Here is an 18,233-nt window from a genome sequence, read left to right as displayed (position 1 = left end):
GAACAAGTGAGCAGAGGAAGGGACTTTAACTCTGAGAAGAGCTGCAGCAAGGTGTGAGGGGCTAGAGGACATATTCTGAAGTTTATACAGGTACTTCTGTAATAATACCACTTGTGTTTTCTTGGAAAACCTTACCTTCTTCGAAGTCCTGTGCTAGAAAACAGAACTTACAGAAAAAAATAGAGATAAGGTAGACCTCAAAATATGAAAAATTTTAAGTGATTAATAACAAAAGCATTAACCTTTAATAAAAGCAATAGCCTGCGTAAATCTCCATTGCATTTGTAGCCAGCATCAAGTGACACCTTGCAGCTTTAAAGTCTGGGGCTCGTTTCCTCCTTCGAGATGCCCTTTGAGGGCATTTGCTTCAAATGTCAGTTTCAGCAAAGTTAAAAATCTGAACCGGGGGACTTCCCTGGTGGCACAGTGGTTAAGAATCTGCCTGCCAATGCAGGGGACACGGGTTCAAGCCCTGGTCCGGGAAGATCCCACATGCTGCGGAGCAGCTAAGCCCAGGCGCCACAGCTATGGAGCCTGCGCTCTGCAGCCCACGAGCTCACAGCTACTGAGCCCACATGCCACAACTAAAGCCCGCGCGCGCCTAGAGCCTGTGCTCCGCAACAAGAGGAGGCCCCGCTCTCTGCAACTAGAGAAAGCCTGCACGCAGCAACGAAGACCCAACGCAGCCAAAGTTAAAAATAAATAAATAAATAAAGTTATTTAAAAAAAAAAAAATCTGAACCGGGTATATAGAATTCAGTTGAATAAAAAATTTCTTTTTAAACAGTGGCAAATGTTTTTGTACTCTTCATCTATACTCAGCCTTTCCACATACCTTAACATAGTGGAAAGTATAATGGTCATTAAGCCAGCTACTCTGAGGTCTTTGTATGTTGCTAAGCTTACTCTTAATTGTGTGAAAGCTTTCCCTTGATCTCTTCAAGACATTAATGGGCTGGGGGAAAAATCATTCGTGAACCAGTGCCACCACCATGTTTTGCTGCCATCATTCCCCTCTTTACCAATAGCATATGAGCTAATTCAGAATAAAGAACCAGGCATTGTAGCACAACAGACATTATGTGGGCAAAGTTGTTTATAGACTGTCTAATGTTTCACACATATGTACTATTTTCTAAGTATGTCTAGATGCTGTTGTGATTAATAATAAAATATGAATTCTCTCAATAGTTTTACTGATTGCCATCATAACGTTTTCATCATTTTCTCAATCAAGAGCTACCAATACGTCTGGAAAATGTTGGGAATTGTTGCTTTGGAGTGAAATGCAGTATGGTAGAGATTACTTGCAGCATTCTCCTAAGGGAATTTATTGGAGATCAGAAGAAAATCCTTGTGTTATAACCAATAATAATGCGTGGTAACTATTACTGAGCTTCTGTTGTGTCAACTACTGTATATATACTAAGCATAGTTGTCTTATTTATTCATCTTCTAGGTAGCTGTTGTTATTACTCCCATTGTAATAGACAAGGAAAAGGAGGCTCCAGATCACAGAGCCATAGATACCAGAGCAGGGATTGGCTTCCAGGTCTCTCTACTCATGCCTTTCACACTATAGACCCTGTTGCTTCACTTACTTCTCCTCACATAATTCCCCAGCATGTGCTCTTGAACAGCATCAAGCGAAGTTCCATTTACTTGTGGCTTGATTTAACCTCTGTTAATTGGAGCACTGTATTATTAATGGAAATTAGGGATTTATAAGGTAAGTTAGATATTTTATTTTAATGACTCCAACTTTGGGTTATTAAATCTAAAAAGAAACGCTATTCATTTGGTTGTAATTAATGTCACGTTTCTGCATCTATAGTACCTCTTCTGAAGGCGATTAACAGACATGCAGGGCAGGCAGTGTTTTATTAGTAGGAAACTTTGAGTGCCAGATCATCTCCCTTACTATATAAGTACTAAACACATTTGAATTAAGATACCTGAGTGAGTAGTAACTTCAGAGATCTGCTATACAGTTTGTGCTTTGGGGATCAAAGGCTGCTCATTATTGCAAATTTTCATGATTTGTAGTTTTGTATTTTTAATATAGGACCTATTTATTTATTTATTTACTTTTTGCTTTCTTTTAGGAAAACATCAGGCATTGTTGTTGGCAGTTTTTGTGACTCCTCTTATTGATCTTCGTTCTGATTTCTCCAAGTTTCAGGAAATGATAGAAACAACTTTAGATATGGATCAGGTATGCAATATACTCTTTAAAACAAGCGGCAGAATAGTTTCGAAAAGCAAAGGCACATCAGAAAACTTTCCAGATTTCTCTTTTTAATATTTAATTTTGACACTTTTGTAAGGCACCTTTGAGACAGTGGATGTAAGATTAAGTGATGGGAAAAGGTTTTTAAACTTTTTTTTAATAATCATTTCAGTGGACGAAAATTAAGAAAGATTAACAGAGGAAGTGAATGTTGGGCATAAGTGGCCTGGTTAAAGGAAATTTCATAAATAAAAGATTTCACATGTGCAAGCTGAGTTTTGTTTTAATTCCAAGAAAGAAGGAAAGTTATAGTCACTGGAAAAGGGAAAGGTATAGAGGTAAACATAGAACGTAAGAGAAGTCAGCTTCTCTTGTTTTTTTTTCCACGTAGAGAAGGTCTTTGGGGGAGGAGGTTAGAGTATGGGTGTATCTCCTGAGTGGTTGTATACTAAAAAGTTAACCATGACTCTAAATACTAATACTTTGAAATTTTTTACACTAACTTTCCTGTTAAATATAATCATGCAGGAAATATGTGCTTACATTATTCTTATTAAAGAATAGTTAGATTCTTTGCATTCTTCTTGATAACTGGATTAAGTGGAGTTAACATTTGCCATATATGATATTGATTTATTTTGTTTTTACTGGATCATTAACTGAGATTTAAAGAAATTAAACCTCGTTTACTCTGTGCTCTTTGGATATTAGAAGCACACGTGTGTGTGTGTGTGTGTGTATATGTATAAATGCTCTTTTCTGGTAATTTGTCAGTGATAGGGCAATCTTTTCCATTTACTTGTAGGTTAAACAGTCAGAAAACTTGCATCATTCATCCTTTGTTTAGGAAAACTTGTGTTTTAGCTCTTGTTTCCTCTGTAATGTTGCTGTTAGTGGAATGATTTTAGGTGCCCAACTTTTAGGTCATTGGGAGCTCAGCAATCTGTTTTAACAAGCCCACCAGGTGATTCTGATACATGATTAAGTTTGAGACCCACAATATTAAGGCATGGAGATAGCAACTTAGAAGTTTCTAATAAAGCTGGCCACAAAGGGCAAAATCAACTGCAGCATTTCATCAGAGCTTTGCCTGGCCTCGGGGTTCCTTCAAGTGTGTAAATAGGTGTAGTGACATGGAAAAGTTCAGTTCTTGCTTTCCCACCTGGATTTTAGTCAGAGTTTTTGTTGACCATCAAGAGCTACACATTTACTTGCTTTCATTTAGAGGAATGTTTACAAATATCCAACTCTGCCCAGTCACAGGTAAGGCCACATCCTCACCTGTTGGGAAGAAGGGGGCAGCGGTATCCAGATGTTTAAAATCTTTGGATTTTAGAAGCACATGAATGTGTGTGAGTGCGTGTGTTTGTGTGTGTGTGTCGTCTGTGTGTGTGTAGGTATAAATGCTTCTTTTCTGGTAATATTTTGTCAGCGATAGGGCAGTCTTTTTCATTTACTTGTAGGTTAGTGTGCTTGTGGGTAGTTTTCCAGAAAGAGATTTAAAATACCAGGATATAAATTTTTAAACTGTTTTTCTTTATTTAGTGCATTTCTACTTATAAATGGAACATATAGTATTAGAACAAGTGAAACAAAATGATGGAAAGAAATACAGAGTCAAAAATGACCGTCCTTGATTTTTCTCCTTCCCTCATTTCAGATGAACAATGTTAACAGCCTGGTGTGCTTTCTTCAGCTCCATTGTATTATCCTTATTGTGGGTTAAGGATTTTTACTTTGCTCTGAAATACTTGACACATATCTGTTAAACTAGAATTTGCTGTGACTGTAAAATAGTAGTCAGTGTTCACTCTTGAATGACGCTATGGGATTAGAGCGTTATAAGATTTTATAAATGTCTGGGAAGAGTGGATTGCGAAGGTAAGCAGTGCAATAATTGGTTGGATATAGACTGCAAAAGAAGAGGTCATTTGTCCTCATTTCATTGCTGTCACTTTAGATACGACAAGCCCCAGTTTTTAAATCTGAAAGTAGAATATTAAGTAGTTAACTTTGTAGGGGAAGAAAACTTTTCCTGTCCTTTCTTAGGTTCATTGTTTGGGGGACTGGTAATTAAACTGACCAAAAAAAAAAAAAATTTAGCAAGAGAACAGACTTGGAGTTCACAGAAAAATGTGACTCAAGGAAGCTGTCAGAATTTGGGAATATTAGGGGAAGGGGAGTGGGAGAAAAGGCACTTATTGTAAAACAAATGGCTTTTAGGAAAGATAAATGAGCTCTTTGGAGAACAGATGGAAGATATGATAGTTTTGACTTCCCTGGTTGTGAATCTCCCTGGGAAAGGACTTAACAACAATTGAGTTCTTTGGGGAGGCTCTGCTTTTAGGGAGATAAGAGAGTTCAGAAACAAAGTCTACTCTCATGCTTTCACCTCAGTATAATTTTTATGCCACAGTGACATGTTGTGGACCCCTTCAACATTAAGTACTGTGCCAGTAAGATGTGAGTTATGGGTTTGCTTTTTTAAAATTTTCTGAGTAGATTATTTGTGGTTAAACTTAATATCAGTTAGGACTCTTTATTTTTGCAGGTAATCTAAACTCTCAATATACCTTGGCTCATGAAATTCTAAGTCTAGAGATACGGTAGGCTTTATTTAGAGTCGCTTTATTCAGCAGCTCTGTGAGGCCATCCAAAGGACCTAATTTCTTGATCTCTTCTGTTTTTTTATGATTTAAATTTTGACCTAAGGCTGGTTCCTCTTTTGGCTCTAGGATGGCTACCTACCAGTAGCAGTTCATGCCATATTCCAAGAAAGAGTCCTGAAGTTTGCCTTGATGGGACTATTTAAGCAATGATTGTGGCCAGAGAAATAGAATGGGATGTTTGGCCTAAGATACAAGGGGTAGGTTATTTCTCTAGTTGGAGATACACAAAGTAAGAGCACTACTGGGAAGGGAGAAGGAGGGAAATAACTGTTGTAAGACCACCAGGAGTGTCTCCTAAGATTCTGTCTTTATTCTCAGTTACAAACTTTTAAACTTAGCTCAGGTTATGAGGTGAATTCAAACCTTCACTGTCATTGTAGATATTTGTAGTGAATTTAGGTATTTCAGTTACGTGACTCAGAACCACTTTGAGAAAACCTCAAGAGGATATCAATCATTTCATGTATGATTTCATATTTTCTACCTGTGCACTTAAGAATTCATGTGATGAGAGGAGCAGTCATTTATATGAGTGGTTGGGTTAATTTTTGTTTTTTCCTAGGCTTAGCTTTTTATATAAATGTGTTGGGTGTTTTTTGTGGCTGCTTTCCATAAATCTTATAGAAAGGTTTTTTTTGTTTTTTTTTTGTGGTACGCGGGCCTCTCACTGCTGTGGCCTCTCCCATTGTGGAGCACAGGCTCCGGACGCTCAGGCTCAGCGGCCATGGCTCATGGGCCCAGCCGCTCCGCGGCATGTGGGATCTTCCCGGACCGGGGCACGGACCCGTGTCCCCTGCATCGGTAGGTGGACTCTCAACCACTGCGCCACCAGGGAAGCCCCGGGTTTTCCATTTTTGAAGTAAATGTAGAGCAAAACTACCCCAAGACAGGGTTCAAAAAAAACAATGATTTTTCACAAAAATGTAAACAATATTTGTTTATTGGGTGATTCAGTGAGATGTATTAAATTTTTAAACCTTTCTGTATGTATTTGGACCATTTTATCTTTGAATCTTAGTTTTTACATACACTTATTACTGATAATTCATCTACTATTGGAAAAGTAATGACTTTAGATAAATTTTTATTGAAAATACTGGGACAGAAGAAATTGAAATAGTTTTTAAAAAACCACAATTAAATAATCCTCATACAACTATATCATTATTGTATAAGTATATGTAAGTTATAGAGATACTTTATAACTTTAAATTAACTATAACTTTAAATTAAATATAAATACTTTAAAGTTTTTGTACTCGGAAACGAAAAAGAAATACAAAACACGGAAGTATTCATATTCTTCCATCTAGAATTAACTGTCAAAATGTTGGCATTTTTTCTTATTGTTGTCCTATAAAAAACAAAACACTGTTTTTGTAAAACTGATACCTATATAAAATAGCATTCACACAATGCAGAAAGGTAGAGAGATGGTAGTTAAAAATATCCTCCACATCTACCACCCAGAAATAACTGTTAACTAACATTTAGTCTTTTCTCAAGTATGGGCAGTATTGAAGGTTTAGAGGACAGATGTTGAAATTTTGTGTTTTAGTCCCTTACAATAAAGTATTGTCCCACTCAAAATCCTAGTAGTGCCTCCATTGAGACACAGCTAATGGTACAGCTAATGGTCTTTTTATGGTTATGTACAGACAGATGCATAGATAGAGAAATGAGCTTATACTATAGACGTAACTTCTAATTTTAAGAGGGTCCAACCTAATGGTTTTCAGTGTAACAGAAAAAAAAAATTATGGGAGGGAATTGTTGAACTTCAGATGAATAATTTTTTACCATAAGAGAGGGAAAATAATCTAAAACATAGGTTAAAGAAACTTACATTAGGAAAAATATGAGGAGATTGGAGATTTCTTTGAAGGACATATTTCAATTTTGGAGTATTAATTACCTGCTCTGAAAGTTGAGCAGTTAACCACTCTTGTATGTGCTTCTGTAGAACTCCCTTCATACCTCTTGGTATTTATTAATAGTTATATTTTTACACTGGCCAGGGCTAAAATATGCACAACATGTCTGTAGCCTTAATTCCAATTTTCAGGCTGTTTAATGTTCATGTTTATATGTAAATGGATTCAGTGCTTACCATGTCCTTTTACCATGGCTTCTTCATTCCTGGCCTTAAAATGCTTGATTCCACTTTTATTTGGCTGGATCTGTTTTTCAGGTGTTATGGGTTTTTTAAAAAGAAAGGTTGATGGATATTATAGTCCTTGAATTATTTCATGCTTGATAAGCATATCTGTCTTTTAGCTTTATTCTCGAGCAAATCTTTATTATTATAGTTACAGCTTTCCTAAACTTTAATGGTGATGCACCACTATCTTCTGACATTCAGTGTCAATGAAATGTCTGTTATCACTTTGATTTACTACCGCCCTGTCCTCCCACCCGCCTCCCCATCCCCGCATTCCAGGTAATCTGCTCTGCCTGGATGCCTGAAGAATTCTTCGTTCCTGTTCCCTTTCCTTCACCCCTTTATCTTTCCCCACTTTCACCTTCCCCTTTTCCTCTGTCTGGCCCCCTCTGGGCCTTGACCTCTTTTTCTTTCCTTCTTTCTTCCCACCCCTTTTCCTTCCTTTCCCCTTCTTTCTATCCACATTCTTTCTCCTGTTAATTTCTCCATCCACTTTCCCCCTTTTTGAGGTATTTAAAAGTTTAAAATTTTGATTATAAAATACTTGTCATACTAATATAATCAACATTTGTATGCACACTATAAAGTCCTGTTTGCATACATCCCTCCACAGAATTGCATGCTATCCTGAAATTGGTGTTTATTATAATTTTCATGCATTTCATTAATGTTAATATTTTCATCATATCATTAATATGTGCTATTGGTTATTTCTAAACTTTATAAATAATATTGTCTTAAGTATTTTGATTAAAATTGCATTTAATTTAATGATTAACTTAGGGGAGAATCAACATCATTACAACATTGAGTCTTTTTTAAAATTAATTAATTAATTAATTTAACATCTTCATTGGAGTATAATTGCTTTACAATGGTGTGTTAGTTTCTGCTTTATAACAAAGTGGATCAGCTGTACGTATACATATATCCCCATATCTCCTCCCTCTCAGCATTGAGTCTTTCTATCCATAAATATATTTTTTCTTTTTTTTTCTTTCCAATGATTACATTTTTTGGAGGGGAATTTACATAAAATTAACCAATTTAAAGCGTGTTATTCATTGGTATTTAGTACATTTACACTGTTGTGCAACCACTACCAGTTAGTTCTAAAATATTTTCATTACCACCGAAAGAAAACCCATACCCATTAGCAGTTACTTACTTTTCCCAATTTCCCTAGATGCTGGCAACCACTAATTACTTTTCATCTCTATGGACTTGACAATTCTTGACATTTTTTGTAAATGGAATCATACAATATGTGACCTTTTGTGACTGGCTTCTTTTATGACTCAGTAATATTCCATTATATGTATATACTACATTTTGTTTATCTAGTCACTTGTTGATGGACTTAAAGGTTGTTTCTACTCTTTGGCTATTATGAATAGTACTGCTTTGAACAGTCATGTACAAGTAATTTGTTCAGTTCTTTTAGGTATATACCTAGGAGTGAAATTGCTGAGTCATATGGTAATTTTATGTTTAACTTTTTGAGGAATCACTACACTGTTTTCCATAGTCCCTGCACCATTTATCATTCCCACCAGCAATATATGAGGATTCCAGTTTCTCCACATTCTTGCTAATACTTGTTATTTTCTGTGGTTTTTGTTTGTTTTGTTTTGTTGTTTTAATAGCCATCCTAGTTGGTATGAAGTTGTATTTGATTGTGGTTTTGAATTGCATTTCCCTGGTGTCTAATGATAAGTATCTTTTCATGTATTTGTTGATCATTTTATTTTATTTTTAAATTTTATTGATTGATTTTTGGCTGCGTTGGATTTCCGTTGCTGTGCACGGGTTTTCTCTAGTTGCGGTAAGGGGGGCTACTCTTCGTTGTGGTGCATGGGCTTCTTATTGCTGTGGCTTCTCTTGTTGTGGAGCATGGGCTCTAGGCGTGTGGGCTTCAGTAGTTGCAGCATGCGGGCTCAGTAGTTGTGGTTCGCAGGCTCTACAGCGCAGGCTCAGTAGTTGTGGCGCATGGGCTAAGTTGCTCTGCGGCATGTGGGATCTTCCCAGACCAGGGCTCGACCCTGTGTCCCCTGCATTGGCAGGCGGATTCTTAACTACTGCGCCACCAGGGAAGTACCTGTTGATCATTTTATATCTTTGGAGAAATGTCTCTTCAGATCCTTTGCTCATTTTTTAAAAATTTTTATTTATTTATTTTTTTGCGGTACGCGGGCCTCTCACTGCTGTGGCCCCTCCCGTTGCGGAGCACAGGCTCCGGACGTGCAGGCTCAGCGGCCATGGCTAACGGGCCCAGCCGCTCCGAGGCACGTGGGATCCTCCCGGACCCGGGCACGAACCCGCATGCCCTGCATCGGCAGGCGGACTCTCAACCACTGCGCCACCAGCGCAGCCCTGCTCATTTTTAAATTGTGTTGTCTTTCTGTTGTTGAGTTGTAAGTGTTCTATTTATATTCTGAATATATTTCTAGTAGATATATATTTCTGAGTTTTCCAATTGCTAAAAGTTGTTCATAGTGATTGCTTATTATTTTTAAAAGGACTGCTGTATTTGCAGATAGATTTCCTGTTTATTTTTAATATAATTTGTTTGTGCCTTCCTTGACACTTCTTCCTTTCCATAGTTTGTCTGTTTTTTAGAGAATCAACTTGTCTAAATCGACCTTTAAAATCCTTTTTTGTATCTTTGGGTTTTTTTTTTTTCCCATTAATTTCCATTCTTACATATATATTTCATCTAAATTTGGTCTCTTTTCAGCCTCTTTAGTTGAGCGTTCACTACTTTTCCAGCCTTTTCTTTTTTAGTAAGCACTTAAGATTATACTTTCCTTTCATTGTGTTGTTTTAGCTGACTGAATCCTATACGTTTTGAGAGGTACAATTTCTTACTTAGTTTTAAGTCCTTTATTCCATTATCATTTATTTGTTCTTTGGTTTGTCATTTGTTTAGAAGTAAGTTTTTGTTTAGAAGTAAGTTTTTAAATTTCCAAGCTTGGTGTGTGTCAGTTTCATAAAACTTCTCCATGTGTGTGTGGATTATGAGTGCTCCCTAATTTTGGTTGCAGAGTTCTCTATATGTCCATTAGATAAAGCTTTAGTTGTTTTGTTCACATTGTCTGGATACTTGCTAATTTTAATCTGCTGAGTTACTGAGAGAAATGTGGATGTCTTCATAAATTCAGTACATTTTTGCTTCATATGTTTTCAAGGCACAGAGCTGTCATTTTGTGTGTGTGTGTGTGTGGGCAATTGAACCTTTATCATTCTTAGGGATATTTAAATAATAGTAATGCTATTATTATGTAATGCTTTTTGCCTCAGATTTATTTTGTCTGATCATAAGAAAGCAGTGCCAGAGTCCTTCTTTTTTGTTTTTTACATGGTATATCTTTTCCCATCCCTCATGAGTTTTTTTGGTTTAGGAAAAAACTTATAGCTGGATTTTATTTATTTTAAAATTTTATTTGAGGGCTTCCCTGGTGGCACAGTGGTTGAGAATCTGCCTGCCAGTGCGGGGGACATGGGTTCGAGCCCTGGTCTGGGAGGATCCCACGTGCCGTGGAGCAACTAAGCCCGTGTGCCATGACTGCTGAGCCTGCACTCTAGAGCCCACGAGCCACAACTACTGAGCCCGTGTGCCACAACTACTGAAGCCCGCATGCCGCAACAAGAGGGGCCACCGTGGTGAGATGCCTGTGCACCTCAGCAAGGAGTAGCCCCCGCTCGCTGCAACTGGAGGGGGCCCGTGGCAGCAACAAAGACCCAACACAGCCAAAAATAAATAAATAAAATAAATAAATTTTTAAAAAATTAAAAAAAATTTAATTTGATAGGGACTTCTCTGGTGGTGCATTGGTTAAGAATCTGCCTGGCGGTGGGTTTAATCCCTGGTGTGGGAAGATCCCACATGCCGTGGAGCAACTAGGCCCATGAGCTACAACTGCTGAAGCCCGCGTGCCTGGATCCTGTGCTCTGCAACAAGAGAAGCCAGCGCAGTGAGAAGCCTGTGCACTGCATCGAAGAGTGGCTCAGCTCGCCGCAACTAGAGAAAGCCTGCACGCAGCAACGAAGACCCATAGCAGCCAAAAAAAAAAAGAAAGTTTAATTTGATAATCTCTTTTTTTAAAGTGGCAATTTGGATTTATTTCTACCGAATTATTTTGTGATTCTTATCGTTCCTGGTTCCCCTTACCTGTTCTTTCTTAATTTTATGTTGATTGGGTTTTAAAAATTCCCATTTTCCCTCTTATGCTCCTCCTCTATCCTATCACACATGCACTGGTTTGAAGTTCTTCACAAATTTTTTTAAAAAATGTGTATACATAACTCATCAAAGTCAAAAACGTTATCAGCATCTTCTTACTTCTCCCCCAGAATACTAGGACCTTAGAATACCTTAGATCAGATTATATTTCTTCATTACTGGTTGATATGTTAGTTCTATCTTTTTTACCCCTTAGATTTCTCTATAGTCAGTGTTAAGATTTGCCCATCTGCTTACCATTTTCTTTGCTGTTCATTTCTTCTTCCTGGATATTCTTTAGGAGTTCCTTTATTGGTGGGGGGGAGTCTGTTAGTCAGATTTTGTTTGTTGGAAAATGTCTGTATTTCACCCTTGTTCTTTTTTTTATTGGGGTATAGTTGTTTTTACAATGTTGTGTTAGTTTCTACTGTACAGTGGAGTGAAGTAGAATTCCCTGTGCTATATAGCAGGTTCTTATTAGCTATCTATTTTATACATATTAGTGTATATATGTCAATCCCAATCTCCCAATTCATCCCACCCCCGAACCCCTGCTTGGTGTCACCCTTGTTCTTGAAGGATATTTTATCTGAGTGTACAATTCCACATTGACAGCTACTTTTCCTTAGTACCTGTAAGATTGTGTTGCATTGTCTGCTGGCTTGCACTATTATTGTTGACAAGTTTTGATCCCAGATATTGGTTCCTTTTACTACACTGGGCCCAAAAGTGGATTTCTTTTTTATTTTTCCTATTTGGATTTGCTGTGTTTTCTTAATCAGAGAATTCATGTCTTTTATTAGTTCTGGAAAATTATTAGTCATTATCTCTTTGACTATTGTGTTTACTCTTTTTTTCTAAAGCTATGATTAGACATGTGTCAGACTTTTGCATTCTTTTTCTGCCACGTGTCTGTGCTGCTCTCTTTGTGATTATTTCAGATGGTCTCATTCTTCAGCTCTAATATGTTGTTTAACAATCCCATTGGGTTTTTTAAAATAAATTTATTTTATTTATATTTATTTTTGGCTATGTCGGGTCTTCATTGCTGCGCGTGGACTTTCTCTAGTTGTGGCGAGCAGGGCTACTCTTCGTTGCGGTGCACAGGCTTCTCATTGTGGTGGCTTCTCTTGTTGCAGAGCACAGGCTCTAGGCGGGTGGGCTTCAGTAGTTGCAGCACGTGGGCTCAGTAGTTGTGGTGCAGGCTCTAGAGCACAGGCTCAGTAGTTGTGGCCCATGGGCTTAGTTGCTCCGTGGCATGTTCCTGGGCCAGGGCTCGAACCCATATCCCCTACATTGGCAGGCGGATTCTTAACCACTGCCCCACCAGAGAAGCCCGGGTTTTGTTTTTTTTTAATGATTATATTTTTCATTTATAGAGGTTGTTTGGTTCATTTCTAAGTCTGCCTAGTCTTTTTTTTTTAAGTAGTAGCTTGTTCTTTGCTCAGGTGTTCCATTCCCATTCTTAATATTCCATCTCGAAAATTTCTTGCATTTAAATCTGTTCCTTCTTTCTGCTGAGTCTTACCGTTTTTTTTTTTTTTTTTTTGACTCTCTTACTCGTGGTGGCTTGTTTCCTTGTCTGTTATGTATGTTTAGATTATGAATTCTCATTTATCTGGGTTCCTTCTGTGCAAATCATATATCCTCTCAGATAAAATTTGCTTTTGCCTTATACCCTACAAATGTAATTAACCCAATAACACATTTATTTCTCAGCCTGTAGCTTTCTACATTTGTTAGGGCAAAGATTTAGCTGTTGAAAAAGAAACCTCAAATAAATCGATAACAGTGGCTTAAACAGGAAAAGGGGTTTCATTTTCTATCACGACAGTGTAGGCATAGCAGCACAGGGCTGGCAGGGCAGCCCCACTGTCTCTGCACCCTGTCTCCCCTTTACTTCTCTAGCATCCTTAGGGTGTTGCCTTCATCTTCAAGGTCCAGGATGGCTTACTACCTTATCTTTATTCCAGCCAATGGGAGAGGACTAAAGGGGAAGATGAGGACACATTCTGGAAATGGTACACATCATTCCTGCTCACATTCTGTTGGTCAGAATTTAGTTACATGCCCACACCAGCTGCAAGCAAAGCTGGAAAATGTAGTCTTCGTTCTTAGTAGCTACGTGTCTCATGAAAAATTGTCAGTTCTGTCACTGTAGAAGGAGGGGATAATAGAAATGGCCATACCCAGCAGCCTTTTTCACTGCTGAGACATACAGCAGACATTTGAAATCCCAACTCCAGTGAAGGCAGGCTTTTATTTATTTATTTAAAATTAATTTTTATTGGAGTATAGTTGATATCCAGTGTTGTGTTAGTTTCTGCTGTACAGCAAAGTGAATCAGTTATACATATACATATATCCACTCTTTGTTAGATTCTTTTCCCATATAGGTCATTACAGAGTACTGAGTAGAGTTTCCTGTGCTAGACAGTAGGTTCTTATTAGTTATCTATTTTATATATAGTAAAGGCTGGCTTTTAGTCACACATTGTCAGAGAGGAGATTCTGCCCCTGCCTTCCTTTTTCCAGGGGCCCAGGCTGATAGAGGCACGTTTCCCTAATTGTTACCATATCTCATGAGGTAGGTTTTTAACATGGTCCCCCAGCCTTGCTCTATGCTGGGGACTCTCCACTTTGCAGGAGCTCAGACATAGTTTTCCCTAACTCAACTATACACTTATTTGAAAAAGTGCTTATAATATTTTATCTAGTATTTCTAGGATAGTGGAGTTTTTGAAGATTTCTAGTATCTTCCATACTTACTTTCTCCTCTCTAATTACTTTAATCTCTTTCATGTGAATTCTCTCTGATTATATCAAGTCTTTTCTACTATGTCAGTACAGGTAATTTGATTCAACAGTATCTCTCCTCTTCTTTGTTATGATGTATTTATTTGTATTTTAATGATATTGCTAGGATCTAACTTCCCTTCCTTATTCTTTTTATCTTGCTTCTTGATTTCATTATCCCGTTTTGGAGTTCTAAGCCTGGGTTTATTTTGTTCCATTTCCTTTGTGTAGTCTGGTGTAATGGGTGTGTGTGTTTCTGGAGCTAGGTGGGTGATAATCTGAAAGACAACTCGTAGAGGTCATTATGTTGTGTTTGTTAGAATACCTCAGTTCTAGGTTAGAACACTTAGTTGGGTGGTATATTTTCTTATCCATTGTTTGGGAGGAGTAAGGCATTAATGAAGGATACTCCATTTGGTGTGTGACCTAAGAGTGTTTACTAAATTAGAGCTCAGTCATCACTTTCCCTTGCTTCACTGGGGTCTCCCAGCAGCATTTTCAGAATAGTATTCCCCCATCTGTGGAAGGAAACTGTAAGGGAACCCCTCAACTTTCTACTCTCCAGGTTGGGATTCTTAGTGAGATTTCTCAGGGTTTTGTTGACTCACCAGAGGATTTCTGGAAGGTGGGAGTGAGGATGGGAACTAAGCCTGGCTCAGCCTCACTTCTCTTTAAGTTTCATTGGAAGAAGGCAGTTCTGTAACACTGTCAATCCACCATTGTAGCATTATTTTTTTCCTTGGATTATCATAAGTCTTGGTCCTTGTTTCTAGATCATCTTCATTGTTTGTTTAAATAACTGTATAATATTCTAGTGATGTACGATTGTGCAAATATTGTGATGTTCTGTTATTTCCACGTCTTGTTGTAACAGATAAATCTGTAGAGATTTTATTCATCCCTGTGTTGTTTGCTTCTGTTGCATTATTTCCTTAGATTGAATTCCCAGGAGTAGAATTGCTATGTCAGAGTATAACAAATATCTCTGAGTCTTGTCTCATATTGCTTTTTCTTTTTTAAAGGTTATAACAACTTAGATTCTCACCAGAAATGAATGAGTATACTAATTTCACTATAGCCTCATTAGTATTTGGTGATAGGGTTTTTCTTTTTCCTTAAAAAAAATAGCTATAGGCTTCTCTGGTGGCACAGTGGTTGAGAGTCCACCTGCCGATGCAGGGGACACGGGTTCGTGCCCCGGTCTGGGAAGATCCCACATGCCACGGAGCGGCTGGGCCCGTGAGCCGTGGCCTCTGAGCCTGCGCGTCCGGAGCCTGTGCTCCGCAGCAGGAGAGGCCACAACAGTGAGAGGCCCGCGTACCGCAAAAAAAAAAAGCTATAGAATAATATCTTAAGGTTGCTTAAATATTCATGTGTTTTATTATTATGGAGCTTTAGCAGTTTTCTGTGGCTTTAGTTTACTACTTATTTTCTCATCTGTGAGTTGTGTGTTTTTATGCCTGCCCATTTAATGACTTGATGTTTTTCTCATACATGCAAACAAGTGCCGTTTTATAAAAGAAAACGTCAACCTTTACATTTTTATATTTTGCAAAGCTATTTTTACAAATCTTTTGCCTTTTAAAAAATTAGGTTTATTTGAAATTTTAAATTTTAGTGTATTATATAATTAAATCTTTTGTTGGTTTAAATTGAGAAAGTTATTTGATTAAAACTTTATTCTCTTTTTTTGCTAGCTTTCTGTATTGTGATTTTATTTCCCTATTGTGGTGTTCAATTTTGGTATGTGAAGAAGGTGTGCTGTGATTAAGTGAATAGTAATTGGGAGGAATTTATATCAGTCTCACTTACTGAAGTTTTAAAAATCTTGTTTTAGAAAACTGACTCTTATATTTTTACATAAAATTAGGTCTTTTCAATAGTTCTTAATGTCTATAAGGATAGGATTCATTCTTTTTAAAAAATATTCTTTCATAATTTGTTCAAGTTTTAGTCATTTTGTTTCAAAAAGGGATTTCAAGAGCTAACTTTTCGAGATTCCTAAGATGGATCCTTGGTTTGGGCAAAAACTACACATTCTGTTACAGTCTTTAAATATTGCTTAGGGAAAAATATAAATAAAAATAATGAATACTGTTAGGGACAAAATTATCATCAGCACTATGTTTCATATGAATAATTTTTCTATATCCAGAGATCTAAGCTCCTAATAAACAGAACTCTTTATATCTGTTAATATATAGAAACTCCTTATAGTGTGACTGAGTAACTTATGGATAGTGAATCATTTAACTCAAAACATTAGTGAATTTTAAATTAAGCAAAATACTTTCATGACTTCCATCTTTACCCATCATTGATAAAATTTAGCTACTCTTTGTTCTGTCTCTAGGTGGAAAACCATGAATTCCTTGTAAAACCTTCATTTGATCCTAACTTGAGTGAATTAAGAGAAATAATGGATGACTTAGAAAAGAAGATGCAGTCAACATTAATAAGTGCAGCTAGAGAACTAGGTAAGAATGGGTTCTTGGAGGTTTGAATAATTCTTTTGTCTACATAGTGTCCATACTGGAGCCAGAATTGCTTTCCTAGAAGACACAATTGATCATGCCACTTCCTTGTTTAAAGTGCCAGCCCCCTTTTCTACTGAATAAAATTACAGTCACACAAAGTCTACATACAGGGTTCTTTACATCTGGAGCCTGGCCTCCCCTTCAGATTCTTCTCTTACTAATTTCCCTAATCCCACGTTCCTGCCAGACAAATCACCCTACATGCCCTTGCATCGTGTCTTTTAAATAAGACCTGTTTTAAATGTTACCTCCTCTATAAGCCTAATTCTACTAGGAATAGTTCATTGATTTGGCTTTGGGGTTCCCAAGCACTTCATTAATATCAACTTAAAAAAAATTATTAGATTTAAATTCCCTGGATTATCGGTTCCCTAATCAGTCTCACACTGTTTTGTTCTCTTTTGCTCTGAATTTATAAACCTCTTTGTTCTGAGCATCTCTCACATGTATGTTGAACAAATAAATCTTAGCATAGTAGAAGACCCCTCAGAGCAGCAGTACTCTTGTATATGCCCATACCAACATATATAAAAATTTTTACAAATAGTTTCCTTGGAGAGTCCTTATATGAACTAGATCCTAGATTTAAGAATCTTTGCCTTGAAGGATATTGAAATTTACCCTCCTCATTTCATAGATCTCTCCATGTTCTCTCTATGTCTCTTTCCTCTCTGGTCAAGTGAGGTCTGTCTTTAGTTGTTTGCTGCTTCTAACATTCCATAGTCATGCTTTAGCAAATAAATTTGTAGACAGTATCTCTCTCTTCTGGTTTGGGGTCTAAAGATCACAATGATGGATGAGATTATGAGGACAGGACAAACATAAAAACTCAAAAATCTTAGGTGCATGAAGTCTAGCTGATTGGTCATTGCTTGTTTTGTGAAGCTTCCTACACTTAACACGAAGTATATGTCCTAGTTTTTCTAGGGTTTCATTGTCAGAGTCTCAAGTTTTTGTTTGGAAAGTATATTTGTTTTCTTTAATTATACTCTATATTAGTTCCAGAGAAATGCTTTGGTTAACTAAAGAACCCTCAGCAGAACTCCTCAAGGACAGCGACCATTTCTTATCTACCCTCATGCCCACAGCATCTTAGAACAGTGTGTGCTACCCACTGCTGGTGCTCTGCAGCCTTGGTTGGGTTTACCTAGAAAGGCCTCCGCATTAGAAGCTAACATTAATAAGGGCGTTTAAGTATTTTCATGTAGTTTTTTGAGTGAAGTAAGTGAAGTAGGATGTGCATCTTTCCCAGTTGGGTAATATTAATAATTTCCAGTATGCTGTCATGTAATAAAAGTGTATTTTTCACTATTTAGATTTAAGTGTTTTAAACACTTACATTGAAAATGGCTGTAGATATCTATGACATACTTTTTCTTTTTTTTCCTGATCATGAAGGCTTGGATCCTGGCAAACAGATTAAACTGGATTCCAACACACAATTTGGATATTATTTTCGCGTAACATGCAAGGAAGAAAAAGTCCTTCGTAATAATAAAAATTTCAGTACAGTAGATATCCAGAAGAATGGTGTTAAATTTACGAACAGGTTTGTAAGCCTATGTTAAATTAAGTCTTTACTAGTCCCATGAAACTATTCTCTGATGAAATGTGAATG

General features: G+C 37.2%; 1 protein-coding gene across 2 annotated transcripts in view; it reads left to right on the top strand.

Moving 5' to 3' along the window:
- MSH2 (mutS homolog 2) overlaps positions 1–18,233 on the top strand; it is a 73,386-nt gene that overhangs the window by 42,154 nt on the left and 12,999 nt on the right. For both annotated transcript variants that reach the window (XM_067703046.1, XM_067703045.1), the window contains 3 exons: positions 2,106–2,215; positions 16,432–16,555; positions 18,014–18,164. In XM_067703046.1, the coding sequence (XP_067559147.1) occupies positions 2,106–2,215; positions 16,432–16,555; positions 18,014–18,164 (385 nt within the window). The remainder of the gene's footprint in view (positions 1–2,105; positions 2,216–16,431; positions 16,556–18,013; positions 18,165–18,233) is intronic.

The sequence above is a fragment of the Pseudorca crassidens genome, chromosome 14 (genome assembly GCF_039906515.1).
Source record: "Pseudorca crassidens isolate mPseCra1 chromosome 14, mPseCra1.hap1, whole genome shotgun sequence".
In the NCBI taxonomy this organism is placed as follows: domain Eukaryota; kingdom Metazoa; phylum Chordata; class Mammalia; order Artiodactyla; family Delphinidae; genus Pseudorca; species Pseudorca crassidens.
This window is presented reverse-complemented; position numbering and strand designations above follow the sequence as displayed.